The following is a 25,536-nucleotide window of genomic DNA, read 5'->3' on the forward strand; positions in this document are numbered from 1 at the left end:
ATTCCTCGTCAGGTCCGAGGTCAGGCGTGATGGTCCTGAAGGTAGGCCCGCCTCCTCACCCAACCATTTGGTTAACTTTTGCGGGGGAGGGGCCGGGCTGTCTGCATGGTGGGAGCCGTGGGAGTGCGTTTCACTGATGGTTCGGCCATGTTGCCGGCAAGTGTTGACCAAGGGAGGTTGTCAATAGCGCGGTGCGGTAGATAGCCTCTCGAGTCAGTCTTTGTCCCGAAGAATAACCTGTGGGCTTTGGTTGGTTGTGGCTGAATGGCTGCTAACCCAAAGAGTGAAAGTTAGACTGAGCCATGAGATGAACTTGGACTTGGTGCCGATGCCAGTCGCCCACGCCAGTGGTGGTCAGGTTCTGGACATGGACTCTGGCCTGGGCCAAAGGTGTCATTGACCCGCCGTTTCGGTAGTGTAGTCTGGGGACCCCACAGACACGGCTATACCCCGGCTCGTGCATGGAAAAAATGCAGATGAAAGATGCGGGGGGTTGACCTGAGCATCATCAGAATCGCAGTTTGCTGCGAGTCTCTGGGGACCTAGGTGGTGGTTGTTATTATCGCTATGGAAGTTGTGCTTGTATATGCTTCTTATTTCTTGAGACGACCAACAACTACCGTATTCCAGCACCCAGTAATACGACGTGCTCTTGTGGTCAGCAAATCGAGAGCACAGGCGTGTTATGAACTGGTGGCAGCTCGGCATTTGCGTAAAGGAGCCTCTTCTAGCTTGGGGCCGTTCCTCGGTCTAATGGTGCCGCCAAGGAGGCAAAGGCTTTCGCAAAACCTGAACAAGGACCTTACGAGACGATGACTATGCTAGTTCGGCCGCAGCTCATCCGTAGTTCTGCCGTTGTTGAACCATCTTCTTGCGTCCAGCTGACCTGGGCCATTGGAGTTCCAGACGCTTGTCGATTCAGCTTGTCATGAATCCTGACTCTTCCTCGGTATATCCCCGCACCGGCCCCAGAAATGGTCTCCACGCCGACATCGCCATGGGTCTGAAAAGTCCCGATTGAGCAATCAGAAGCGTCAGCCACATTCCCCTCATCTCGAGCTTCGGTGCTTTCGATTGCCCTTCTCGGGTGGTTGTCACACCGAAGCGTTTATGGATTCTATTTGGGATCGTGGCGTCTTCAAAAGCATTTCCAACGACCTGGACCTAAGCCCATGTTCTGCTGGCAACCACAGACGAAACACAAATCTCAAGTTCATTCTCAGCCCCCAATCACGCGCCTTGTCCTTCCGAGTGCTGCAATAGTCTCTCCTCCCTAGTCGACTCTAAGCCATTCGCCCACCATGGCAGATGCTCCCGAGGACATGGTCGAGAGCGTGCTTCCGACGCGCTGGAACCGGGACTTTGAAAAGATTGCCAATGATCTGTGCCCGCAGCTGCAGCGATGGACACGAACACCTCAACGCGTCATCACGTTCGACAAAGACGAGGGCCAATACTTTGGTGTCCGTGCCGTGCCTGCGGAATATTCCATTGACAAGTTGCCGTCCAAGACTTGGGGGAAAGGAGATGGCTTCATTCTCGACTTTGGTATTCACATGGTGGGATATCTCTCAATGAGACTAGAGTCCCGGGGCTCGCACATGGACGCCCCGTGCAGGTTGCGCCTCACATTCGGCGAATCTCCTTTGGACGTGACTCTCGGCATGGAAAATGTCAAGACATGGATCAGCACCAGCTGGCTTCCGGACGAAATCATCAATATCGACATGTGCCCTGAGGAGGTCTCTCTATCTCGACGATACTCGTTCCGCTTCCTTCGAGTTGAAGTCATCGACACCTCACCCAAATACAAGGTTACATTTTCCGAAGTCAAATGTCAATGTGTTAGCGCCATCAGCCAGAACCACGCCCTGGAGGCTCCGCAGTTCAACGATCCTCTCCTCCAGCAGATTGACCACGTTAGCATATCGACACTGAGAGATTGCATGCAAACCGTCTTTGAGGACGGACCTCGAAGGGATCGTCGGCTCTGGAGCGGAGATCTTCGTCTTCAAGCACTTGCAAACTACAGCACCTTCCGGGACTTCAACCTCGTCAAGCGCTGCATCTTCCAGTTTGCTGCCGTGGTGCGCGAAGATGACTCTGTGCCAGCTTGCATTTTTGAACAGCCTCAGCTCACGCCTTCGACCGACTACATTGTAGACTACGACGCGCTATTCGCCGCCATTACGTATGACTACGTGGTGGCATCGGGCGACAAAGCTGCGGGTCACAGCCTTTGGCCCACCGTCCTCGGCTGCGTGAAGCGGGCTCTTACGCATCTCGATGCTAACACTCACGTGTTTGATGAGTCCAAGGGTGAAGGATGGAAGTTCCTTGACTGGCAGCCTGGGCTGGAACACAGCGCAGGACTACACGGGGTTCTGCTGTATTGTCTGAAAGCAGCTAACTCCTTGGCCACGGTTCTCGGCAAGGAGGCCCCTTTTGTGGACCTCGTGGCCCAAATGACCGAAGCAGCGAAGGTCTTCCTTTCTCCAGACAATGTCTTCGTGTCTGGCCCCAAGGGACAGGTTAGCTTTGCGTCGGCGTCTTGGCTTGTTCTTGCAGAAGCATATCCTCAGGAAACCGCTAAGGCTGCCCTGATTAACACACTTGCACACCCTGATGCTCTCAAGCCCCTGACCCCTTACCTATGGCACCATGTGTGCGATGCCCTCGCTACCGTGGGCTTGTTCGATAAGTGTGTGGAGATCATGACCAGCTACTGGGGAGGTATGGTCCGCGCCGGTGCAGACACTTTTTGGGAATGCTACAACCCGGAAGACCCTCGGGCAAGTCCCTACGGAGATGCTCGAAACAACAGTTTCTGTCACGCTTGGAGCTGTACCCCGACGTACCTACTAAGGGGGAAGCTGAGAGAGTTTGTCGGCGTCAAGGAAACGAAATCGGTCACCATGGGTCACTTGGACGAACATTGGATCAAGTCACAGGTCGGGAGTCAATAAGACAGCAGTTAGTCGGTGATTAGAGTAATTTGAGTCAAGTGATAGACGCCAGAGAAAATTGATAATCATTTCCCGAATGATATGTGCAGCTTGGCTTTTCCAATTAAGTAAGTATGTACAGGAAAATGAGATTGGCTCGTTTCTTGTCGAGCCGGGTCCTGGTTGCTTCGCGTTCATGGCCTTCTCGCGCTTAAGCGGCGCCAGCAAGAGCACTGGCGGGCTTGGCACCAGGGTAGAAGGTAGTGGGGATGGCGGGAATGTCGATGGACTTGGTGATGCCGAGTCCGGCGGTGACGAGGCCGGGCATGGTGGCAGCGGAGTAGCTGGTGACGGTCTTGGTAGTAGCAGTGCTGGTGTAGGTCCCAGAGCCGGTGCGCATGCAGTGACCGGTGCCGAAGGCGTTGTTGCACTTGTCGACGATGGAAGAGCCAGACTCGGTCCAGATGTTGATACCGGACACGTCAATGTTCTCGCAGGGGACGGCGGCAGCGCAGAGGGCGACCACGGGACCGCGAGCGGCACCGTTGGCGGCGGTGCCCTTCCAGTTGGAGAAGGTCAGGTTTTTGTACTCGACACCGTTGCCGGCGACCTTGCTCTGGCCGGTCCAGGCAGAGTCGATCTTGAGGGAGTAGGCGTTGCCGTGACCGATGAAGTTCTCGAACTTGGCGTTCTGGAAGGCACCATCACCACCGTTGTTCTTGATCATGAGCATCTGGTTGGAGTTGGAGGTGTAGACGTTGCGGTAGTGGATGTCGGAGATGGCTACAAACAACTCTTGTTAGTGATTGCGTCGTAATAGAGAGATTCCTCTCGGAGCCTAGACGTACCAGTGTCAACGCCCAATGAGCCGATGCCGCAGCCACCGGACCAGTTGCAGAAGACGTTCTCGACGAGAATGTTGCTAGACTTGTTCTTGACAGTGACGCACTCGTCCTTGTTGGTGACGGCAACGTCGTGAACGTGCACGTTCTTGGCAGCCATCAAGTTGAAGCCATCAAGACCGCCCTGGTTGCCACCACGGACAATCATGTTGTAGACCTCTCCGTTGGTGACGGTGTCCATGACGAAGTGGAAAGCCGGAGAGTCAACGAGAGCAATGTCATGAACGCTGAAGTCGGTGACAGAGACGAACCTCAGGAGACGAGGTCCGTAGACACCGCTGCCCTCTATCAAATCGTCAGTATTGTGTGGTGGCGATTGGTTTGGAGTGGGAATGTCTTACGCTTGTGGAATTCATAGCCGTAGCCCTGCATGGCACCCTTGGAGTTGCCGCTGTAGAACTCGACATCGGTTGACTTCTGGACGATGATCATGTGGCCGCCAGCAGTTCCAGTGCGGTAGATGGTACCCTCGAGGTTGATGGAAACACCAGTTCCGCCGGAGAGAGTCTGCCAAGTGCCGAGACCCCATTCACCGGCGGGGATGAGGATCTCACCTCCGGTCTTGCAGGCGTCCCAAGCGGACTTGAGGGCCGCGCCGATGTCTCCGGTGGCACCGGTCTTGGCGCCGTAGCTGGTGATGTTACATGTCTTCTTGGCGGCCTTGGTCGCGGCCTTGGTGGTAGGTCCAACGGTGCCAGACAGCTGGGCGTTGGCCAGTTCCGGGATAAGAGCGCCCAGCGCAAGGAGTGAAAAGGAAGCGAACTTCATGTTTGTTGATTTTGAAAACGAGTGAATACCGACAGAAATGTCGAGAACTGGAAGAGCAAAAAAGAAAACGAGAGGCACCGGAATGGGACGACGGAATGATCAGGGAAAACAATCAGTTTGTATCTCTTTGAGAAAAAGGGCCCTGATGAGATGATAAAAGGAATCCCTTCCTCAGATCTCCCCTAACTTCCTCCACCAATGGGCCCAGCAGCCTTACCTCGAGTCCTCGACTCCTGTGGTCGATTCGCCATTTGCAGTGCCCACGCCGCTTCCGCCAGCGACCCCACGATCCGTCCCATTGTTTGTGGGAAATTGAACGGAACAGGTGCTCTGGAGAGTGGCTGTTTGACGAATCATGAAAATCGAACCCTCTGCGCCCGGGATTCTGACGCCGTGTTAATTAATTAAAAGAACAACACAGACAGTGGGCTTAAGAGCGAGCTCGCTTCACTCAAATGCCGTCCCGAATGGGTATTAGAGGTATGAAATAGAGTACTTGGTGGCGCTATCGGGGCCTGGCCGCCAGACCATTCTCTTTACCCCCGGTAGTTTTGTCAGGGGTACTGCTTGCCGGACTGCTTTACCTCAGCATCCCTACTATGCAAAAACCCAAGGTCAAATCTTCTCGATGAACCAGGGCCATCAGGGGGCGACCTGGAGCGGCGCTGGGGTGAGCTTTGGTGAAACAAAAGGAAACGGCACAGATGAGCCGCGTCATGGTTGCAGTTCGTCCCGTCGTGGTCAAAACTTCAAAGTATATTCCATTTTTCTGGCACACGCTGCCCACGGCAAGGGCCACAGACTGATTAAAAAGAGATGACCCAGCCGCATCTTCTGCCCAACAAGTTAAGAAACTGTCTCAACCATCATCCCGCATTTTGGGTATGATCATATCAAGATCTAAACTGGGGGGGGCTGACGACTGATGATCTAGGCGCGGCAGAAATTCTACCCAGCATCATGTCCCACGTCCCAACGAGAAAATATCGGCATCCCACTGCCGGGGCCAAGTTGGAAACGGCCTAGGGGGAGAATTTCCCAAGTCCTTATTTTGATTAACAGTGTCCGCAGCCTTCGTATCAGATACAGAACGTCCGGGTATGCAGTTCCGTGTACCGTCCTCCGAACTGGCCCAAAAACCAATGCTTCTGGAACTGCTCCCATTCGGACTGCCAAGCGCCGTGCCATAACGGCGATGCTCCGTGAGCCAAGACGGGGACGTTGAAGCAACAGATCGGGACTACTATCGGGTTATGCGTGCCGTTCGGAGAATGTTCTCTCCATCCTCCTTCTCTTTCGGGACTCGGCCCGCCACGAACCATTTCCAGCTTCTTCAGAGCTCTCTCGATGTGACCCGCTGTGCAGTGGTTCGAGAATCTAGATGAAGATCTTCTTGATCAGGAACTCCCATTTATTGGCTACTGCCGGCACTTGACTCGCCCACGCAAAGAGCCACAAAAATGGAGCGGAACCTCCTCCACTCGTGAGTTCGTCAATGATCACGGGACGGCAAACGCGGGTTAATCAGCGGTCTCGCTTCTTAACCTCAACCCTTAGCAGTTAGAGGTTCTAGGAGCAGATGGATACTACATAGAGAGGCTAGTCAATGTACCTTGGCAACAGCTTCAACGCTGCGGCTGCTGTCAGCCTGTTCCCGAGACTGATATTCGTACATGCTTTGTACTTCGCACATGTGGTGACGAAGCTACGTGGCTACTACATGAGCAATCCACGATGCCAAAGTAGCACCATTTCTCCCTTCCTATCTCCGTTTCTAACCATCCACCTCTAGCTTCTGAGATCTCGATATGCACGACCCCTCAACATCCTGTGAGCCAAGAATAAGCTTACCACTGCAGCGCAAAATGAGCGGTATGTCAGCAAAAGGCATGGGACCAACCACGAGAGCCCAGAGGTCCAAGTGAGACCGTCTGTGAGACCCAGCCCTCTGGCGTCTGACAGGTGCAACTGCGCCGCCGCCTCTGGAACTCCTTTGGCTCTCCTCCCGGCGGCCATCGACTTGACTCGAACCGTCCTAGTCGGCGACTCGTCCCTCCGCCCTCAGCACCAAGACGCTCAGCAGAGACTCGGTTTGCAGCTCAGCCCTGCGACGCACGCCTATCGCGTTTGTCAATCGGGGCTGACGGTGCTACTCTGCCTACCACAAGGTTCTGCAGCTTGCATCCTTAGCTACCCATTTGCTCGGAAAGGTCCGAGTCCGGGGGAAGAAGATGAAGGAGGATTCATCACACCCGGATGCAAGGGATGCAGATGCCCGTCTCACTCTGCATAGCCTATGCCATACTTTATTCCGTAGGGCGACGTGCTTTCAGCTCCGGGAGTTCAGCGGGCGGTGCGTATGCGCAGCAGACTTCCGACGTGCTGTTTGATTTACACACCAATTTCGGCTTAGGAGGAACGACACGCCTTGGTCACGATAATGGCGGGCTTACTGGCACGTCGCGGCCTCTTTGCGAGATCCCGCTGAACGCACAGCCGGTTGTGGTAAGGCATAGGCTACTCTGAGAGATGGCAATGAAAATAGATTCCGTGCAAACGACCTGTATTTCACTTTTTGTCAGATGTGTATAAATCCAACCTGGTTCCTCCCCCGATATGGCGTCTCTTTCTTCTCATCAACAATCACTTCAAACAACTTGTTTATAACTTCACATTTTCTTTTCCTCTTTTTTCTTTCCTATTTCCTTATTTCCTTTGTCGGTTTCTCTTTCCTTGGGACAATCGTTCAATCTGCAAACCTCGACTCCATCACTCTCACAATCGTCAACTTCTGCTTAATCTAAACTCGAATCCACCACATCTATCAATCAACAATGCATTCTTCCATCGTCCTCACTTTCCTCGCTGCCGTCGCAACTCTTGCCTCGGCAAGCCCTTCCCTCAACACCAAGCGCGACGACACTGTCTGCGCGCCGGGTACTGGCTTCTTCCAGTCCTGTGCCAATGGCTTCCGCGGCTGCTGCGAGGCCGACGCCTGCACCATCGGCTACTGCCCCGGCGTGACCGAAACCTCCGCCAACGCTCCGGCCGAGACCACCCCCGTCAACCCCGGCCACTCGGCCAGCCAGCAATCCACCGACCCCACCGTCTGCCCTACCGGCACCGGATTCTTCCAATCCTGCTCCAACGGCTTCCGTGGATGTTGCAAGGAGGACGCCTGCGCCATTGGCTACTGTCCCTCGGCCTCTGTGAAGCGTCAGGACCCGACGGTGTGCGCTCCCGGCACTGGTTTCTTCCAGTCTTGCTCCAACGGCTTCCGTGGATGCTGCAAGTCTGACGCCTGCACTCTCGGCTACTGCCCTACTACCTCTGCTTCCGAGAAGCGTCAGGATCCCACCGTCTGTGCCCCTGGCACCGGCTTCTTCCAGTCCTGCTCAAACGGTTTCCGCGGCTGCTGCAAATCCGACGCCTGCACCTTGGGATACTGCCCCGATCTGGCCATCGCCTCCCCCTCAAAGCGCGCCGCCGACCCTACAGTCTGCGCCCCCGGCACCGGCTTCTTCCAGTCGTGCGCCAACGGCTTCCGCGGCTGCTGCAAGCAGGACGCCTGCACCATTGGCTATTGCCCGGACGTCAAGACCTTTGAGACGGTGACCAAGACGGCCCCTCAGACGACCGCCACCCCGACCCCCGAGAGCAAGTCCAATGCCAACGCTGATCCCACTGTCTGCGCCCCCGGCACCGGATTCTTCCAGTCGTGCGCCAACGGCTTCCGCGGCTGCTGCAAGTCTGACGCTTGCACTATCGGCTACTGCCCCTCCAACTAAAGGGTTGGTTTTTAACAAGGAGTTGGACATACATAGACGGATCGTCAATCGTGATTGATGAGCATCCGAGGATGGAAGATGGTATAGATGGCATCACAGGGTGGAGTTTGAGCATAGCATTAGGGCGTTTGTTCTTTTCTGATTTTAGTATAATAGCGCATCTTGGTTGAACTTGGTCACTTGGAAGATAATACACCCACACTCCTTTCTTGTTGCGATTGCTATGACTGAACTGTAAATGCGCTGGCAAATGATGAACGTGACAACTGATACCAGGGAGGGAGGGGTATTTACTGCCCATGTACTTTGCCGCTTTTATACAAAGGCCTCGTCAGCAGATCTTTTGTGAGCTCACGGCTGCTGGTAAAGGGTCCTAACGTGCTAACACAAGACAAGATAAAGTATATGTAATTGCTAATGAAATCGCGAGGCTATGCTTACAGGCCTCGAAAAAAGAAGAGAAGTAATGGTGAATCAAGTCAAAAAGACCTGCCCTCATGTATTCGAACCAGCCTCGGCCTGTTACACGGCCACAGTGTCACACCGTCCGCCTCCCGCCTTACTCGAGTCCCCTGAACCGACGGTTGAATTCCTCCACAGCGACGGCCACCATCTTGTACAAAAAGGCGCGGCCACTTTCATCGCCAACAGGTAGGAACGGACCGTTCGTGCCTCCCCTCAGCGTCAGGCTCAGGCCAGTCCGCTCCTTGGCAATCGTCTGTACGTCCTTGAGGGGCACATCCCATTCCGATGTCAGTCGCCGGCTACGAATAAGCAAAATCCGAGCGTAAGTGACCATGACAACCATGTCCTCGCGTGGCAGTTCGAGGTGGGCAATGTAGTTCTCGTTGAAGTACTTGCCATTGTCGACCTGCTTCAACCATGACTGGCCAAGGGCTTCCCGGGCATTGTACGGTCGCACGATACCGTCAGAGGGCACGAATCGAGCAGGGCGGACGCGATCGAGTTCTGAGCCGTCAAAGACGGTGGTCGTGTTGCGGATGCCTTCCGAGACATTCGAGGCCATGTCTAGAACGCCAATAGCGGGCTTGGTAGCGAATCCGACGACACCCTTGCCGATTCCCTTGAAGAATCCAACAGCGCCCTCCTGCTCAGCACCCTCCAACGGCTTGCGGACGAGTCCACCCACGCCAGAAGCGGCGCTTGTGAAGAAAGAGTTGGCGCCGGTGGTGACCCCATACAGAGCATGTTTGGGTCGATTGCGTGCACGTGTAATGCGACGACGATCTTGAAATTGCTTGTCGAGAGTCGCAGCTGCAAGGCCCTTGGACAAGCTCCCAGTGAATTTGGAGAAGGAATCGGTGAAGCCGTAGACAGACTTCTTGACAAGTGACGCGGCTCCCTTCGCAACTCCGATACCAAAGTCCTCGGGCTTGTCCGAAAGAATGAGGCCTTGGTAGGGTTCGTAGAACACGTCCGTGAGGCCGGAGCTGATGTTGTTGAACAAACCAACGGGGTTTCCAAGGAAGTCGGCAGACCCGAGGATCTTGTGAACCTGGTAGAGAACTTCTTGGCTGTAGTGACTCGTGATGTTTTGTGTCAAGGCAGCTACGGACACGCGAACGTTGTCTAGCATGAGTGCATTAAGGCGAATCGGCGCGTCGTTGATATTACCGATGGCCATCGTCATGACATTGAGGAAGAACATGAGAGGGTTTCGAGACGACGTCTTGTCCTCGGCATTGACTCGTTCCGTGCGCATGAAGGAGAGGTCGAGTTGCATGGGCTGGATGTTGAGCAGCTCGAAGTAGATGTCTTGGCCAGATTGCTGCCGCTGCGGCTCTGGGATGTCCAGCTCCTCGTCACAGAGTTTGCCTTCCTCATTGGTGTCTGACCAGGCGGCCCCAGGAATATTGGAGAAGTCCAAGACAGCGTAAACAAAGTCCTCATCGAGCTCGATTGTCATCTGCTGCATCAACAGTGTTGCATACTTGATGTACAGCACCCCGTAGGAATCGTCCTTCACGCGAGTAACCATGGCGTGAAGCGAAGGATGTGCGTCAACCTCTTGAGCCCTCTTTGGCACGACACTCGGGTACAAGATCATCGGGAACAGACCACCGTACAGCTGGTTGTCTATTTGAATCCACTTAACAGATAGAGCGATAGTCTGATGTAGAGGAGAATCGTGGTAACGAAGAGAGACGTCTCTGAATGTGACGTATGCAAGTTCCTTTAGTTGTGAATTGATGAGCGAAATTCCAATACCCGAAAGCTTCAGCTGAGCGCGGAAGGTTGCTGTCGTCTCTTGGTCTTTGACCTCAAAGCCATCGGTGCTCGTGCGAGATCCGGACTTGGACTTCTGTCGATACAGACTCTTGGATTGCCTGAAGTTGGACAGAATCATCGTCTGGGTAGGTCCGTCAGCGGCAACATTGATGTCGATAATCTTCTGTTGTCCGGATGTTGTCGCAAATTTCATTGGAATCTGATTGCCGATTTCCGCGAGCTTGACATGTCTTTCCTTGCCATGGGCGTTGATGATGATCTCACGGAACTTGGCAGCCGGGAAATCCCATGCGTATGGCATGATGCTCCTAGGCGGCAGCCTATACTTGATTGGCCTCCAGCCGGATCTGTCTTCGACTCCATCATCGTCCAGGCTAGGGTTGGCCTGGTAGAATGTGAATTCCGTATCACTCTCGTTTCGCATCTGGTAGGGCCAATTCTTGGTCTCCAAGCTGAGATGCAGGAAGATCGTTGCACCCTCCATTAAGATCTCAGCGCGAATCAGACGTTGGCGTTGGCCTGCTTTGGCAATCTTGACGTGGGTGGTTCCAATGTCTGATATGTTGAAAGGAGAGGTCCACTGGTTGTTCATGCCGGGATGACACAACGAAAGTTGCTTGATGGAGGTCTTCTGCATGAAGTGAAGTGGCTCATGGGCGCCGGGCTTCAGCGTCATAAACCCAGAAGAGCTAGACTCGCGTACGTTGATCTCCTCTCCAAGCTTGTTTTCCAGAACAAATCGTGGTGCGAGGGTAACGACCTTGGTCATCTTGTATTTGCCTTCTCCAGCCTCGGTGGTGATGCCAATGTGCACCTCAGTGTTCCTGGAGGGCGAGGGCAGCACCACCTCGGTTGTGCTTCCGATGGCGTCAAAACTCTGCGGCTTGCTCCATTCCGAATCCGCAATCTGCAGCAAGGCTCGGTTTCTATGATCGTCGTTGCCGTAGGAGAACATGAATGGCGTAGCTCTAGGACGGTTATTGCCAGACCTGGAGGACAGAGTCGACTGTCCGGCTGCAGGTCGTGCGCCCTGCAAGAAGCCCTTGGCTCTGATCTGCAGGTCAAGACCAGTCTTGTTCAGGATGATGTAGGGACTGTAGACCGTGACTCGGAAAGCTCCACCGCTATCAGGGATCTTGTGGTAGTGAAGCTTAAGATTGAGCTGCAAGCCTTCCTCGTCCTTGCAGAGCAGCCTGTCTTCCTTTTTGAAATCATCCGAAGCCCCGGAGTTGATGATGGCAAAGTCGCTGGGTTTGAAGACAGTGTCCTGCATGTCAACACTGAGGAGGAGGAGGTGTGATAGCTCTACAACATGTACGGGGCTAAGACCACCTTTGCGGAGGAAGTTTGCCCAGTCCTTTTTGGTGTTCTTGTCGTAGATGCGATACTTGAAGTCGTAAGGAAGCAAGTTCTCGAGGATGACTGGAGGCGAGAGCTTGATGCGCATGTAAGGATAGTTTCTGAACGAGAGATTAGTCAAGGATCATGTTAAGATGATGGCAGACTTACTTGGTCAAAGGATTCGACCGATCAAAGGTGGCGTTGAGCTGGAAGTAAAACGGGTCCCCGTTTTCCCCCTTGCAAACCATCGTCCGGGTTGGCCGCTTCAAGAGATCTCTCCACCACAAGGTCTCAGAGGACCAGGCGTAGCCAAATCCAGAGTCGGGCCGTACCAGTAGAGACTTCAAGAACACAGCACCCACAGGAGCCGGGCGGCTTTCACCGGGCGCGATCTTCTCAATCTTGAGCAGATGGCCCTCTTGCGCGTCGTAGACACCGAGCTCGACTGGGATCTGGGTGAGGTTGTCAACTACGAGGGGCGATCTTAAAGTGACATATTTGACGTTGTCCTTGCCCAGGGTGACCTCCACGAGAAGTCGGTGCAAAATGTTGTCAGTCTTCGGCTTGAGGCCGTAGATCGCTTCACCCTCACGGTTCAGCCTGACGTTCTTGACCGGGTCAAAGCCACTACCTTCCAAGTGAATGCCGACACTACCAGTACTGCTCTCGGTCGAGAGGTTCTCTCGCATCTTCTCCCACGGTTCGAAGCTCCAAGGGACTTCCTGCCCGTCCTCGAGACGCGCGGTCATGTTGTCGTCCGTCGTCATACTCTTTGACTGTACGACAACGTCAAATCCGGTATAGTTCCGGATGCGGTAAGGGGCGTCCACACCACGCGGTTTGCCGAGAACATCCTCATCCTTGCTAAGGAAAGCGAAGGACTTGGACGCCAAAGCGATGGTAGCTGTTGTGATTGTGACATCAAAGATCTTCTTGGAAGCGACATCAATGGACAAAAGACCCGATTGCTGCTCTCTCGCAATGCCAAATCCGACCTGCCAAGGCTCTAGCAGAGGCTCCCACGCGGACTTTGAAAAGTTGTACACGTTCGTATAGATATCGATCGCAGTTTCAGCTTTGAGATTCGAAGACCAGTCTTCGGCCGTGGCGGTAAAGTTCTTGATACCCAGGTCCAGAATGGGAAGTTCGTGGACATCGCCGATAAGGACAACGCGGATGCCCTCGATTGTTGCCGAAAGTTCCTCGTGGCGCTTCGGCTGAGTTTGAACAGCTGTGTTATTGGAATCACTATGGGCTTGTTTGGCCTGGGATGCTGCTACCAATGCAGTCTTGGACATCATAGTCTTATTCGCAATGGTTGAAGGGCCCTTGCCACTGGCAGTCCGCTGCTTCAGACCTGCTTGACGCAGCTTTCTCGCCTTCTCGTCCGCTGCCGATGCGCTCTTGCTCTCCTTCTGATCCTTTTGCTGTTGATCTGACAGCTCAGTCGCCTTGCTTGCGATCTGAAGTGCGAGCAGAATGTCTCTTAGGGACAACCTCAAAATCAGGGGTTCAATATCAGCATGGATGCTTGTAATGTTGGGTTTCGAGCTATCCATAGACATTTGGACTGAAAAGTCGTCAATGAGTCGGAGACGCGAGTCTTCGAATCGATCCATTCGGCACAAAAACATGCCGATCTCGGAGACCTGGAAGGTCAGAGCATGTTGCTGAGAAAGCAAAACTTGCTTAGTACCCAGAACAATGGCTTCGGAGCTTGCGCTGAGGGGGTTGGCGATCAGGATGACCTGTGCATCGACAATGTTCACCCTATACGCAATGCTCATGGTGCTCTGTGGCTTCTCCTCCGTCTCTGCCTGCGGCTCTTCCGCGCCCTCTCTACTGCTCTTCTGGGACTTGGGCTTATTGGACCAAGTGACTTGCATTGAGTCGGCGTCGGCTTCTGATTCGTCGGGGGTCTCGAACAGAGACTCATCGTCTACCGGAGAAGGTTCCTCCGGTTGCAAGCCAACCATGACGAAGTTCTGGATGGCAAAGAGATAGTCGAGTGCAAAGATTATGCGTGGGCTGTCAACGGTGACGATTGCGATTAGGCTTCTGTCTTGGCCGCCAGACATTGTGATGCTGGCCATCAGTTGTTGAACCTCCTTGTTTGAAGAAGTCATGATACGTCGGAACTTGTTTGTTTCACGCGGACGGCTGTCGTAAATCGTGAATGAGTGGATCAGGAACTCGCCTTCGAGCGAACCATCGTTGAGCATTCTCGTCTTGAGTTTGGTGACGTCCAAAGAGAAGCGCGACAGGCTGGCATCTTCAAGCTTGCCGATCGGCTTGTCATCCGGAGCAAGTAATAGCTCCATGCCAATTGTGTTGACCTGAAAGACAAGGTCTAGTTTTGTCCATGTCTGGTTCTTGGGTGACAGTTCGGGCCCAAGATCGACTTGCTTCTCCTCCTCGCTACCCTTCTTGTCAAGTGGCATGGATCTTGCCCTTTGAAGAGTGTCCTTGTCTACTTCTCGCTCAGCTTCCTGATCTTGCTCTTCCGAATCAGTGGCGAACGCTGCTGGTACTGCCTTCGAAATCTCCATCAGGAACCTCAGTTGGTACTGAGTAAGTTTCAAGTTGAAATCCGACATGCTTCCTTCAATTTCGAGCTCGGGTCGCTTTGTGCCATCTTGGTGCTCGGCATACGTGACATTAAAGCCCAAGTCAACTTTGTCGATCAACTCCAACTCCTCTGAAAGGTCACCAGGATAGTTGAAATCGGACGTCAGACGAATATTGCGAATGCCTGCGGAGATCTTGGTCGCAATTTGGGAGTCTTGGGAATCGTCCAAGGGCGCGAACTTGTTCTGAGCGTAGATCTCACCCAAGTAGGCAGTAATAACGTCCCGTTTGGGCTGGCCGTGATTGACGACCCGAGGGAAGACGACAATTGGCGTCTTGACCACAACGTCGTACTTAAACTTGTTTGTGCTTTGTTGGATTTGGGTGGCCTGGGACGCTGCGGCTTGACGTGCGGCGTTGTAAATGGCTTGCATCTTGCCAAATTTGACGAGGAACTGAATGATCTTCCGGAAGGGCTCCTCGAGGAAATTAAGCTTGACGGAACCAGCCCGTAGGTAGACCGATGAGTCGTATCCAGGATACGCTTTCTTGTTGGTAGCATCGAACGTCTCGTAGCGGAAGTCAGCGAGCTCATCGCCTTGAATAGAAATGAGTTGCCTCAGGTTGGAATCCTCCGAGACACCTTGATTGATATCGTCAACCAGATTGAGATTGCCCAGTCTAGCATTGACTCGCATCGTCTTGCCCAAAAGGAAGACTCCAACATCGGCATGGTTGAAAGACAGGGTTGCTAGGCGAATTCCATCGTTGTTCAGGATCAGACGGATACTCTTCAGGTCGATCTTGACTCTAATGGAGCCTGCGTTTGTAGGCCCGTCCTCGGGAGGAGCATCAACGGCAATCTCAACACCTTCGTCATCGTCCTCCGAATCGGAGATGGCCTTCTGTTCTTGAGGCGTCGCTGCCTCGTTGTTGTTCCCTGTGAAAGTTGCCAGGATGAAGTCAAGCAAGGTAAGAAGCGTCTTCCGCGTAACGATGAGGTTGATAGTCGATATTGCGGCGGTAACGTTCGTCTCCACACCTTCATACACAGGCATGAACTCTGGTGATAGTCGATTAACCTTGGTAAACTTGACGCTGACAAGACTACGATTCTGCTCTCGATCCTCAACGTCCCCAGATGAAACAATGGACTTGAACTCCGCAGGAGGGTTGTCAACAAAGTCGTCCATGATGACGGAACCAAGCGAGACCTCCGCAGACATGTCATATGGACGTAGATAGAAAAGAAGGTCGAAATTCTCAGCAACAAGCTCGACAAGAAGCTGATCAGGCTTCTTCCTGTCAGGATCGCTCCGATAGAGGGATCCCTTGAGAGTGTCGACCTTGAACTTGAGCTCGAAAGAACGCTGTTGGAGCTTGAGCTGTTCCTTGTTGCTCCTACCACCATCGTCGGCGTCCTCAAACTCGTCCTGATCGTCGTCATCTTCGTCAATCACGATGGCAGTTTGTTGCTGCATGAAAGGGAATTGAGAAGACTTCCGGCGGCTATTGGTGTCCTTGCGAGAACGCGATCGGTTAGAGGCGGTACTCAGGCCACGTGGGCGAGTTGTCACTGCTTGGTCCTGGGAGTCCTTGATTTGCGCCTGTTGCAGCTCTTGGTTGCCAAACCTGGGGATGGCGACATCGATGATTCGCATCAAATTCTTGTACTTGGAATCTGATATGGTTGCATGGAGCATGGGAAGGTGGCCAGAGACCTTCAGTTTGGTCAGATTTGGCGCCTTGGGCAGAATCGAAGTCTCAACCACAAAGTCGACGTTGATCTCTTCCACCACGTGCAAGTGCTGTGTGTCGTCCTTGTTCGATATTTGAGCCTTTGTCGCCTCGATCGAGGGACCGATCAGCACCTGGGTGGAGGAGAGCTTGACCAAGAATTTGTCGTACATGACAGACTCTAAGCGCTTGAAGTCTTCGTCAGTGTACGATTGGCGTTGTTTCGACTGAATCTGTTTCATAGTGTCCTGGTCCACCAGCTCGCTGTTAACGCTGATATGACCGGCATCCAGAATTAGACAAGTAGATTCTTTGACGTTGATGCTGACCGGTACAATAATAAGCGGGGCCTGTAGGTCAAGCTGGGCATTGATGGTCTTGTGCTCCTCGAGAGCGAATTCCAGACCAGCCCGCGTCTGTTCTCGGAAGGTCTCTACGGTGGCGCCGGCGGTTTCCATCAGCGCCGTGATGGACTCCATGTGTCGTTCTGGTGGTCTAAAGAAGTCGGCCACGCCTACGACGAAGTTTGGATTCCAGACAATCTCGAGTGGCTTGAGGGATCCGCTGAGAGCAATGTCGCCTTCGCGATCGATGGGGTTTTGTTCGACCTCAAAGCGAAAGAAGGGTTCGTCGTCGTTATCTTCGAGCTCTTCGATGGTTAGGCGTTTTTGGTCGTGGATCTCGGGGGCGTCCTTGACTCTGACAATCTCGGGGAACAGTGAGTCTGGCGTGGTGCCATCGTTGACACGAAGTCCACCCAGACTGAGATCAGCCAGAAAGGAATCAGGACGCTGCAGCACCTTGGCTTTGAAAACATCAAAGTGCAGGCTCAGAAGATCACTCCGCTTGCCATTATGGCTCTTCTTCAGCGTGAAGCTTCCGGTGCTCAGCCATGCCTCAACTTGCATCTTGACAGAGTCCCGAGGAACATCAACTGACTCTGCCAAGGCAGTCTTCTCGTCAAACTCGATGGCGTCGTAGAGCTCTTTGCGCTGCTCCTCGGTGATTTGTGTGTTCTCATCATCCTCAGCATGGTGTTCCTGCTGCTTCTGGCCACTACCCCAGGCCCACGCCAGCCAGCCCTGTTGCTCCTGTTTAGGGGGCTGGTTCTTTAGGGCAGCGGCATTCTCCTTCTTAAGCTGGTTCCGTGCCAGAGATCGCCAGAATCGGAGATCCTCGTAATCGAGCTTGATCTCGAGTTTGTTGATGTCTTCGTTCTCTTGGGAGCTGAGTTGTTGCTGTTGCTTGCGCTTCTTGAAGAGTTCAATGTAGCGTTGGCGGTCATCACGTCGTTCTTTGAAGTATTCCCATGACCATCTACGGTTCTTCTCGTGGATCTTGCTGAGGACGGAGTCACCAGCAAACTTGAGCCAGGCCCTGGGGTCTTCCTTGGGTGTGACTCCTTTGGGCTGGAATTTTTTGTACTCTTGGTGGCGGATGAAGTAGTGGAAAAGGTCAACCATCATCAAGCCATCACGGTACTGGTCGTCATCGATTACGAGACCAATCTCCTCAAAGAGTAGACTGGCCTTGGCCTTGGGAGCATGGACATCCCCCGTCTTGTCGAGGACAATCTTTGCCTTTCCGTTGACGGGTCGCAGGATGAATTGGTGGTTGAGGCCTGTGTCCTCGGTCGACCCTATCAGGCTCTTGAACTTGTCAACCATCTCATCATGCGGCATCGGTGGTTTGTCGCCAGTATCGACCTCTCGGCCCGGGCCGAGCAGCTCTGTGTCTGTGTTCCAGTAGACGGCGAGGGCGCCGAGGGTTGCAAGCTTGTGGGTGCTCTTGGTCGAGTCCTGGACAAAGGTGGGCTTCCACTGGCCGTCGGTGCTGACAGCACTGAACTCCTCGAGAGTCACACCAAGTGCAAAGGGGTGTCCGGGAGCGGAAATGGAATCTTCATATCGGATATGGATGTTCTTGACTGTGACTTGCAGGTTGTCGACAATCTTGGTGACCAGGCTCTGGGTAAATGTCTGGCTCTTTTTCTGCTCCTCCTGGCTCATACCCTCCTGAGACCTCTCCTTGAGAAGCTCGGCAGAATCGAGTTTCTCCATCTTGATTCTCTGCTTCCTACGCTCTTCCTCTTGCTCGTCATACGCAGCCTCTTCCCGGGGGGAGGCCAGCAGAAAGACATCCTCGATGAAGACCTTGACGGGCGCGCCACGCAAGTTGGACCATGGGATTATGAGTGTGAGCTCGCCGAGATGGCCTTCCATGACGTTGATGGGAAGCTTCAGCTGGTCGAGAGCTTCCCTCCGAAGCTCGAGGTTGCGTAGCTTGACATCGCCAGACCAGATTCCAACCTTGAGCTGTGCTGGATCGAAATTCTTGACGTACATGCCCAAGAACCTATTGAGCAGGCCGGCAACGAGTCCCTCCAACATCTTGTCTGTATGTGGCGCCTTAACCCTGGCGAGGGAGGGTCAGGTTGGTGTTCTATCGTGTATCGGTAATGGGAAGCATAGGAAGGGAGAGACTCGGAAAGTCGGAAAGCTCGATGACGACGGGCAGGGCGCAGGTCAGATCAGTAGCCGCCGGAAAGGCTCTGCCGTCATCAAAGTGACGCGCGCTGTAGGATGGTATCGTTTACGGGGTCTTGGTGGGTTGCTCGGTTTTTGGGCGTCGTTACTTTTCGTCGTAGGTGTAATATCAAGCGTACTATCAACGGTGGGTGATGTGGAATTTTTGGGTATCGAGGGGTGGATGTCGTGTTCTCGGATGGCGTGCCGTCGGCCGTGACTCCGGGTCTGAGGTGTACTGGCGGCGAGGTAGGGCAAGGTAGGTAGGCAGGTATGGGAAAGAGAATGCCGCGTCGCAGATTTGCCCAAAAGTGAATGTTTGCCAGCTCAAGTTTGACAGATTGCAGGCTCGTCTGCGTTGTCGATATTGAGCTGGTGCTTGTGCTCGTGCTTGTGCTTGTGCTGGTACTGGGGGGTGGGCGTTGGCAGGGTTGGTTTGGTCACAGTGTCGGGGCAGGTTGGGGTCTGGATTGAGGGAGCGGCGGATTTGTGCATGATGACGCTGCCTGATTGTTGAAGTGGGTGAGCGCCAGCCAGCTGCCAAAGTGCTTTCCCCCGCACCAGAGCCAGAAACAGGCCAGGGCAACAGCTCGGCCCAGGGCAGACTGTGTGGCTGCCCGCTGCCTCTTGCCAGAACTTCAGCTGCTCCTGCTCCGAATGGACCGTCACAGACGTCTACAAGTGGATCCTAGTGGACCCGTTGAGCCACGGCAGGGTGGGTCTACCGACTACACAGTACTCCGGACCTCAGTCAAGGTAGGTAGCTAGGTACATACCTACATCATAGCCCGATTCGGTAAGGCCCTCACTCAGGTTTGTACGTATTTGTATCAATACTTTAAGCGGGACTCGACTCCCATCATCAAAGAGGAATAGAGGTTATGAGTCTTGGCTACGGTAGGCAAGTGTCAAGTGCTCTCTCTTTTCGGTTTTGGAAATTCAATCATGATCTGGTGCGTTAGGACGAACTACAACATTGGAATGTCTGTGTTAATTGCTACATGTGCGCTTGCGATGGTAAATACCTACGACTGGTAAATACCTACGACTGAGGAAATGCACTCACCTGCCTTTCGTGCTCCCTTGATTCGGTACCTACCTGCCTAAGGTACGGAGTACGGGCTGCGTAAGTAAGGTGAGGTGAGACAGGTACCTAAGGTAGTTACCCAAGGCGTGGCATCGCATCGGCACAGACGGCGGGGGATAGAAGAGGAGGAGCTTGGGCCACTAGACAGTAGCGGTACTCCACCCCACTCAGCTGCTGGTTCGTCCAATGCGGAGCCTCTGGCCCGGACGTCACTAGGTACCTACCACCTTGGGCATGGGACAGGTCTCCACATTACGTCACCATCCGGCAGCTGGAGCTCTGGCAACCTCGATGGCCTGGGCTGCGTGCGATCTGATGGCCATGCAAACGCGAGCAATGAGGACCTTACCGTGGACCAGCTGTGTGCCTTGGTTTTCCACGTCCTGTTCCAGTTCTGGACCCGAGCCTTACATCAACTTGAGGCAATCGGATAAGGTAGGCACTTTGCGGATTTAATTGGTCCTCTCGGGCGACACCAAAAGAGGCCTTCAAGACACCCGGCCGGACTCTTGATTTGCTTCAACAATCATCAACAACAACTTCCCACAGGCATTGATACCACCAATTCCCAGAGAGGATACAACTGTTTGCTGGCTTCATTCCGACCTTGATTCCTTCCGTTCATACATTTGGACTACAACTAGAAACTGTCCAAAACCATACCAACTTCGCCATCCTCGCACACAAGATAGCTCCTGAAAACATACGCCAAAGCTCCCTCACGATGCTTCGCTCTTCGCGTCAACTCGCGCGGATTGCTCCACGCAAAGTCGCAGCTCCCTCAGCAATCCCGTCAACACCCTTCTCGACGAGGTCTCCGTCGAGTGCTCTTCACACCCCCAGGCGACCTGCTTCGGCCCTCCAAGCTCGTTTGATTCCCTTGTCCCTCCAAGCGCGCTACACAAATTCGCCCTACGACAAGATCGATAAGAAGGCCGAGGCCGAGATTGCAAAGAAGAAGCTCGAGTCTAATCCCGAGGCGGTTTCGACCGAGTCGTCTAGGATTCACCTCTTTGAGCCGGAACCTGCAAAAACACAAAAGGAAGAGGATCTCACGGGAGGACTCAAGAAGGAGTTGGTAAGTCTGCACCAGCCTATTCCGCCCCAGATACCATACAATACACACCAATTGACACATTACCGATAGAACATTGTCAAGGATACCTTCAATCTTAGCGAAGTGCCAAGGGAGCCCTACTTGCTCGGTCTTGCAGGCACTCTGCCCTACCTTGCTACATCCCTGAGCACAGTCTACCTGAGCTGGGACCTGAACCTCGAATGGCCCTCTACGTCGACATTTGCAAACCATATTTACATGAATCATGATTCAGCGCAATACTGGTTGAGCCTCCTCGAGCCCATCCAGCTCGGATACGGCGCCATCATCATCTCCTTCCTTGGAGCAGTCCATTGGGTGAGCAGCATCCGCGCGTCAACTGCGATGGAATGACCGGGCTAACGCTATTGTAGGGCATGGAATACGCCGAAAAGACGCCTCATCCCACCCGAACAAAGTTCCGCTACGGCATGGGTGTCGTCGCGCCTATGATTGCCTGGCCATCCCTCCTCATGCCCGTCGAATACGCCCTCACTTCTCAATTCGCCGCCTTCACCTTCCTCTACCTTGCCGACACCCGAGCCAAGAACAAGGGCTGGACCCCACAATGGTACGGAATCTACCGCTTCGTCCTGACTGCCATTGTTGGAGTCTCCATCTTTGTCAGCTTGGTTGGTCGCACCAAGATTGGCAACGCACAACCCCATATTGGCGAAGGCCTAGCTGAGAGCATGCACCTGGGCAAGACCGACACCACCAAGGACTGGGCTAAGCTCGAGGAGGAGGAGAGAAAGAAGCAGAAAAAGGAGAAGGAAGAGGCTGAGAAGAAGAAGAAGGAAGAAGAGAAGAAGCAAAAGGAGGAGGAGAAGAAGAATGCCAAGAAGGGCGACTCCAAGAGCAAGAGCAAGAAGGATGACAAGAAGGACCCCGGTGCCAACAAGAAGGACGACTCCGAGGAGGAGGAAAATGAGAAGGTGGAGGAGAAGGAGGAGGATAAGCAAGATGAGGACGACAAGCAGGAGGATAAGCAAGATGAGGACGACAAGCAGGATGAAGACAACAAGCAGGATGAAGACAACAAGCAGGATGACGAGAAGGAAGAAAAGTCTGAGGACAAGGACGGGTCTGAGGATGACTCCAAGGATGGGGATAAGGACGATTCCAAGGATGAGGGCAAGTCCAAGTCCAAGTCCAAGGATGAGGGCAAGAAGAAGGAGAAGAAGGAGTAAAGGCGTTGTCGGATTGATTCCCACAGCAGTCTGGAGTTCTCCCGATTACTTTTTCCTTATCTGTGCTGTAGTTGTATTTGCGTGGCGGAAGAACATTGCGAGCCAGGTTAAATGGGCAAGGCGTTTGGGGGATTTCATGTACACCGTTGAAGCGAGCACTATATTCAAGCAAGCTATCGATTACCAAAGGGATGGACTATCTACATTAGTCATTGCTACTCTATCATGATGTGAGGTGTACCATAGCCCCAACGTCCTCTCGCGGCTGTGATGCTATAAAATCCCGTATAACTTCATCACGCACCGACCTCAATTCACATTGCCAACCGCTGTGACAACTCTGCTTCTCGTCCCCCACGAAGGAAACTGATCTGGGCTAGACCCCTTCAAGCCCGAAATTATCCATCGTCTAGTATCCCAAAGGCTACATAACCCTGAGCAAGTTTCGAGCCCTGACATCGCAGGCTGTCGGCCTCCCCAAGCAGAACTAGAAGGTGTAGGCGAGGCCGAGCGAGCTGCACACACGTACCCACGCATGCCCAAGTCTCGCAAGCTTCCATCCGTCATTTCGTTTTTCTTGTTCTTTTTTTTAGCATGTGTTCTGTCATCATGGGAAATTTGACGCGCGGCTGAATACTCCTCCTTCGGGTCCGAAACGGCGACAAGACCTCTTGGTGGCAGAAGCGTGTCTGAGCACACTGCCTGATATTCCCCCTTTTAAAATGTTCAGATCCGTGATGAGAAGGATATGTCTAGGGGGTAGATAGCCAGTATGTCTCAAGAATACGAATATACTCACTCACAAGTCCGACGAGGATTGCCAAGAGATGGCCGCAAGAGAAAAAAAGACAAAAGCCCGAAGCAAATTCAGGAAACCACTCCGCCCATCCCGGACGGCACCGGCAGTCCCGTAAGCCCCATTTATTTTCCGACTGGCCCCTCCCAAGTCCGTCCACGATCCCGTCCGATCCGCCCGATCGATGGTCGAGAGGCCTTCTAATCGTTGACGTTTTCTCAGAAGTTGCATGCACTCTCCCGGCCGAACTACCCGAATCATCCTGTAGAAACCAGATTGAAGAAAAAAAGACCGCGGCCTTCTTGTTTCCCCCCTCCCCCTGGACACCACCTGCCGTCTTGTCATTTGCATCCTACATCCCGCAATGACCTCACTGCTTTTACGGGCCTCGACCCCGCCAGACCGTTTTGCGGCGCACCGCGGTCCGTATTCCAATATGCGCGAGCCGTGTCGCAAGTATGTCCAGGTACACGATTTTTGTCCCCACGGAAGAGTTTCTGGCGTTTCAATCATATTCAGGGCAGGCGGCAGACGGCCTCGGCATCGACAGCAGGACAATACAGCACAGCACGGTTCACCCATTTCCCCTGTCGCGAGTTAAGGCAAGCCAAAAAAGCCCGGCAAGAACGCATAATCCAAGGCGGAGGGGGTCCGAGGGGGGATAACAGCATTACCCGGTGTCCTTCGGCCATCCGTTTTCGCAGCCATTGATTCTTTTGCTTTGATACCGTTTACGATCCCTCGGGTAATCCCAAGATCTGCAGGGTGTGACTTGAAATCCGAGAATTCTTACACGGTAGAATAAGGTATGAGAAAAGCGCCAACCAACACGAGACTGATTGGTTTTACGACGGACTCTTCCCTGATCAGCATCCGCATCAGCACCAAGCAGCACCGCCTCACCATCACGAGACGCAGCTTAGAAGGACTCTCTGACTGTGATACACCGCCCCGGGCTTACCATACTATCCAATCCGAAATAGACAGGCATGGCAAATATCTACATACTCCCGCGGAAAGCGTAGTCACTTCGCTACACGATACGATTCAGCAACCCTTGGAGATCATCGCCAGTGACGTGGTGGGGGTTGGCTACCTTAGCAAAGGTGAACGTCACCCACGTCAGGGTCAGTCAGGCACGGAAGTCTTCTGCAAGCAGTTTGAGTCCAGCGGCCAGGCGACCAGCCACATGGCAAACTCCCAGAAAGAGCCTTTTCCCTCCCCCTCTAAACGAGGTGCCTTGATTTTAAAGTGATTTGCGTTAGGGTGGAAGGGGAGACCCGATCAGAGGGGGGGGGGGGGCGACGTAACTTCGTCGTAGGGCTCATTCTAGCTTTTTACCTTTTGTCTTTTTTATCCTTTCTCTGTATGTGTGTAACCACCAACAACCCACGGCCCAATGGCCCCCCTTGACTCCTGAGAAACCGTTTAAACTCTCCCAGGATTCCGGGTTCTTTGCATCCCGCTGCATTCGACTGACACGGCTCCAGTTGCTCTGTCACCGTCACTGGGCCGGGCAAGGCAACTTGCAAGGTAAGGATTCTCGCAGGCATCTATGTAAGTCCCTCCGCCACGAATCAGTTTGGTGTTGAAATCTTTTTTCCTCGCTGATGTCATTGCCTGCCACGCTACGCCACGCCACGCCGCGAAGCCTCTTTTTTCCTTTCCCAGGGTTCCCGCGCGGATGGAGCTGCCAAAGAGTTTAAACCCCCTGGAAACGTCGCTTCCGAAGCGGACACGATGTTGTCACTGGCTCCTGTTGCCCCTCTCGCCGCCGCTCCAAGCAAGACACAACTACTTTACGGAGTACCCTTTTGCTAGTCAATGGGCACAGCATTTGTGCGTACAAAAGTGAGTAAAGTAGTGCATCTGTGGTGTAATAGTGACAGTATGCGCGGGGCTGGTCCCTCCCGAGCAGGAAACCCAAACAGCCGGCAAGGATAACTCGAAGAAGACGAAGAAGAAGAAGAAGAAGAAGAAGAGGATGAACCCCCCCCCCCCCCTTCTGCCCCTCCATCGAACCTTGACGTCATCGCCACGACGCCGGACCACGCGCCGCGTCTCAGTTGATGAACGACATGGAAAACCTCTTGTCACGATTTCCACGATACCATGACTCCATCCCGTGGCGAAACCTGTCTGTTATGCTCACCGTCTTTGTGCCTTGTGGAACAACCACCCCATGAATCTAACTCTCACTCTCCGCCGGTTTGGCTGATCTGATGATTCCGTTTTCCCACAGTTCGGCCTGCTTGACATCCACACAACCATCAAGTTCGACGGTCCGGTGCGGTGTGCGTGCGGTATCGGAACCTTTATGGGGGGTGAGTGTGTTCTGTCACCATGTGGTTCAACCGTATTGCATCGGACCCCAAAAGACGAGGGGCATGAACACCATCCACACCTCCATACGCAGTAACTAAAACGTTGATTGACTCCATCACCAAAACTTGCGACGACTCGCGCATTTCAACTCGTCGCAACCTCATTCGCCCCCAACCCGGAGCTTCTCCGCCGATGCAAGATAGCACTGTCATGACGGA

The 25,536-nt window shown here is 53.5% G+C and overlaps 6 protein-coding genes across 6 annotated transcripts; 4 read left to right on the plus strand and 2 right to left on the minus strand.

The window, feature by feature from the left end:
* Window positions 1-1,301: 1,301 nt before the first annotated feature.
* Window positions 1,302-2,966, plus strand: CABS01_10685 (alpha-L-rhamnosidase; the record flags this gene model as incomplete). The annotated part of the gene is made up of 1 exon (XM_060544040.1): window positions 1,302-2,966. One exon carries the CDS (start codon window positions 1,302-1,304, stop codon window positions 2,964-2,966), a length of 1,665 nt encoding a protein of 554 aa, XP_060398764.1.
* A 190-nt stretch (window positions 2,967-3,156) lies between these two features.
* CABS01_10686 (rhamnogalacturonase A precursor) lies at window positions 3,157-4,615 on the minus strand (the record flags this gene model as incomplete). The annotated part of the gene is made up of 3 exons (XM_060544041.1): window positions 3,157-3,728; window positions 3,794-4,132; window positions 4,189-4,615. 3 exons carry the CDS (start codon window positions 4,613-4,615, stop codon window positions 3,157-3,159), a joined length of 1,338 nt encoding a protein of 445 aa, XP_060398765.1.
* A 2,256-nt stretch (window positions 4,616-6,871) lies between these two features.
* Window positions 6,872-7,141, plus strand: CABS01_10687 (uncharacterized protein; the record flags this gene model as incomplete). The annotated part of the gene is made up of 1 exon (XM_060544042.1): window positions 6,872-7,141. One exon carries the CDS (start codon window positions 6,872-6,874, stop codon window positions 7,139-7,141), a length of 270 nt encoding a protein of 89 aa, XP_060398766.1.
* Window positions 7,142-7,449: 308 nt separating this feature from the next.
* On the plus strand, window positions 7,450-8,403 carry CABS01_10688 (uncharacterized protein; the record flags this gene model as incomplete). The annotated part of the gene is made up of 1 exon (XM_060544043.1): window positions 7,450-8,403. The coding sequence occupies one exon, from the start codon at window positions 7,450-7,452 to the stop codon at window positions 8,401-8,403; it is 954 nt and encodes a 317-aa protein (XP_060398767.1).
* Window positions 8,404-8,962: 559 nt separating this feature from the next.
* Window positions 8,963-18,689, minus strand: CABS01_10689 (uncharacterized protein; the record flags this gene model as incomplete). Its single annotated transcript, XM_060544044.1, has 2 exons — window positions 8,963-12,113; window positions 12,163-18,689. 2 exons carry the CDS (start codon window positions 18,687-18,689, stop codon window positions 8,963-8,965), a joined length of 9,678 nt encoding a protein of 3,225 aa, XP_060398768.1.
* Window positions 18,690-20,084: 1,395 nt separating this feature from the next.
* On the plus strand, window positions 20,085-22,197 carry CABS01_10690 (uncharacterized protein; the record flags this gene model as incomplete). Its single annotated transcript, XM_060544045.1, has 4 exons — window positions 20,085-20,282; window positions 20,486-20,989; window positions 21,059-21,325; window positions 21,382-22,197. Coding segments are annotated over 4 exons (1,785 nt in total), but the record flags the coding sequence as incomplete, so codon positions are not given.
* Window positions 22,198-25,536: the final 3,339 nt, after the last annotated feature.

This window comes from Colletotrichum abscissum, assembly GCF_030869225.1.
Source record: "Colletotrichum abscissum strain IMI 504890 chromosome Unknown Scaffold_28.1, whole genome shotgun sequence".
Taxonomy (NCBI): Eukaryota; Fungi; Ascomycota; class Sordariomycetes; order Glomerellales; family Glomerellaceae; genus Colletotrichum; species Colletotrichum abscissum.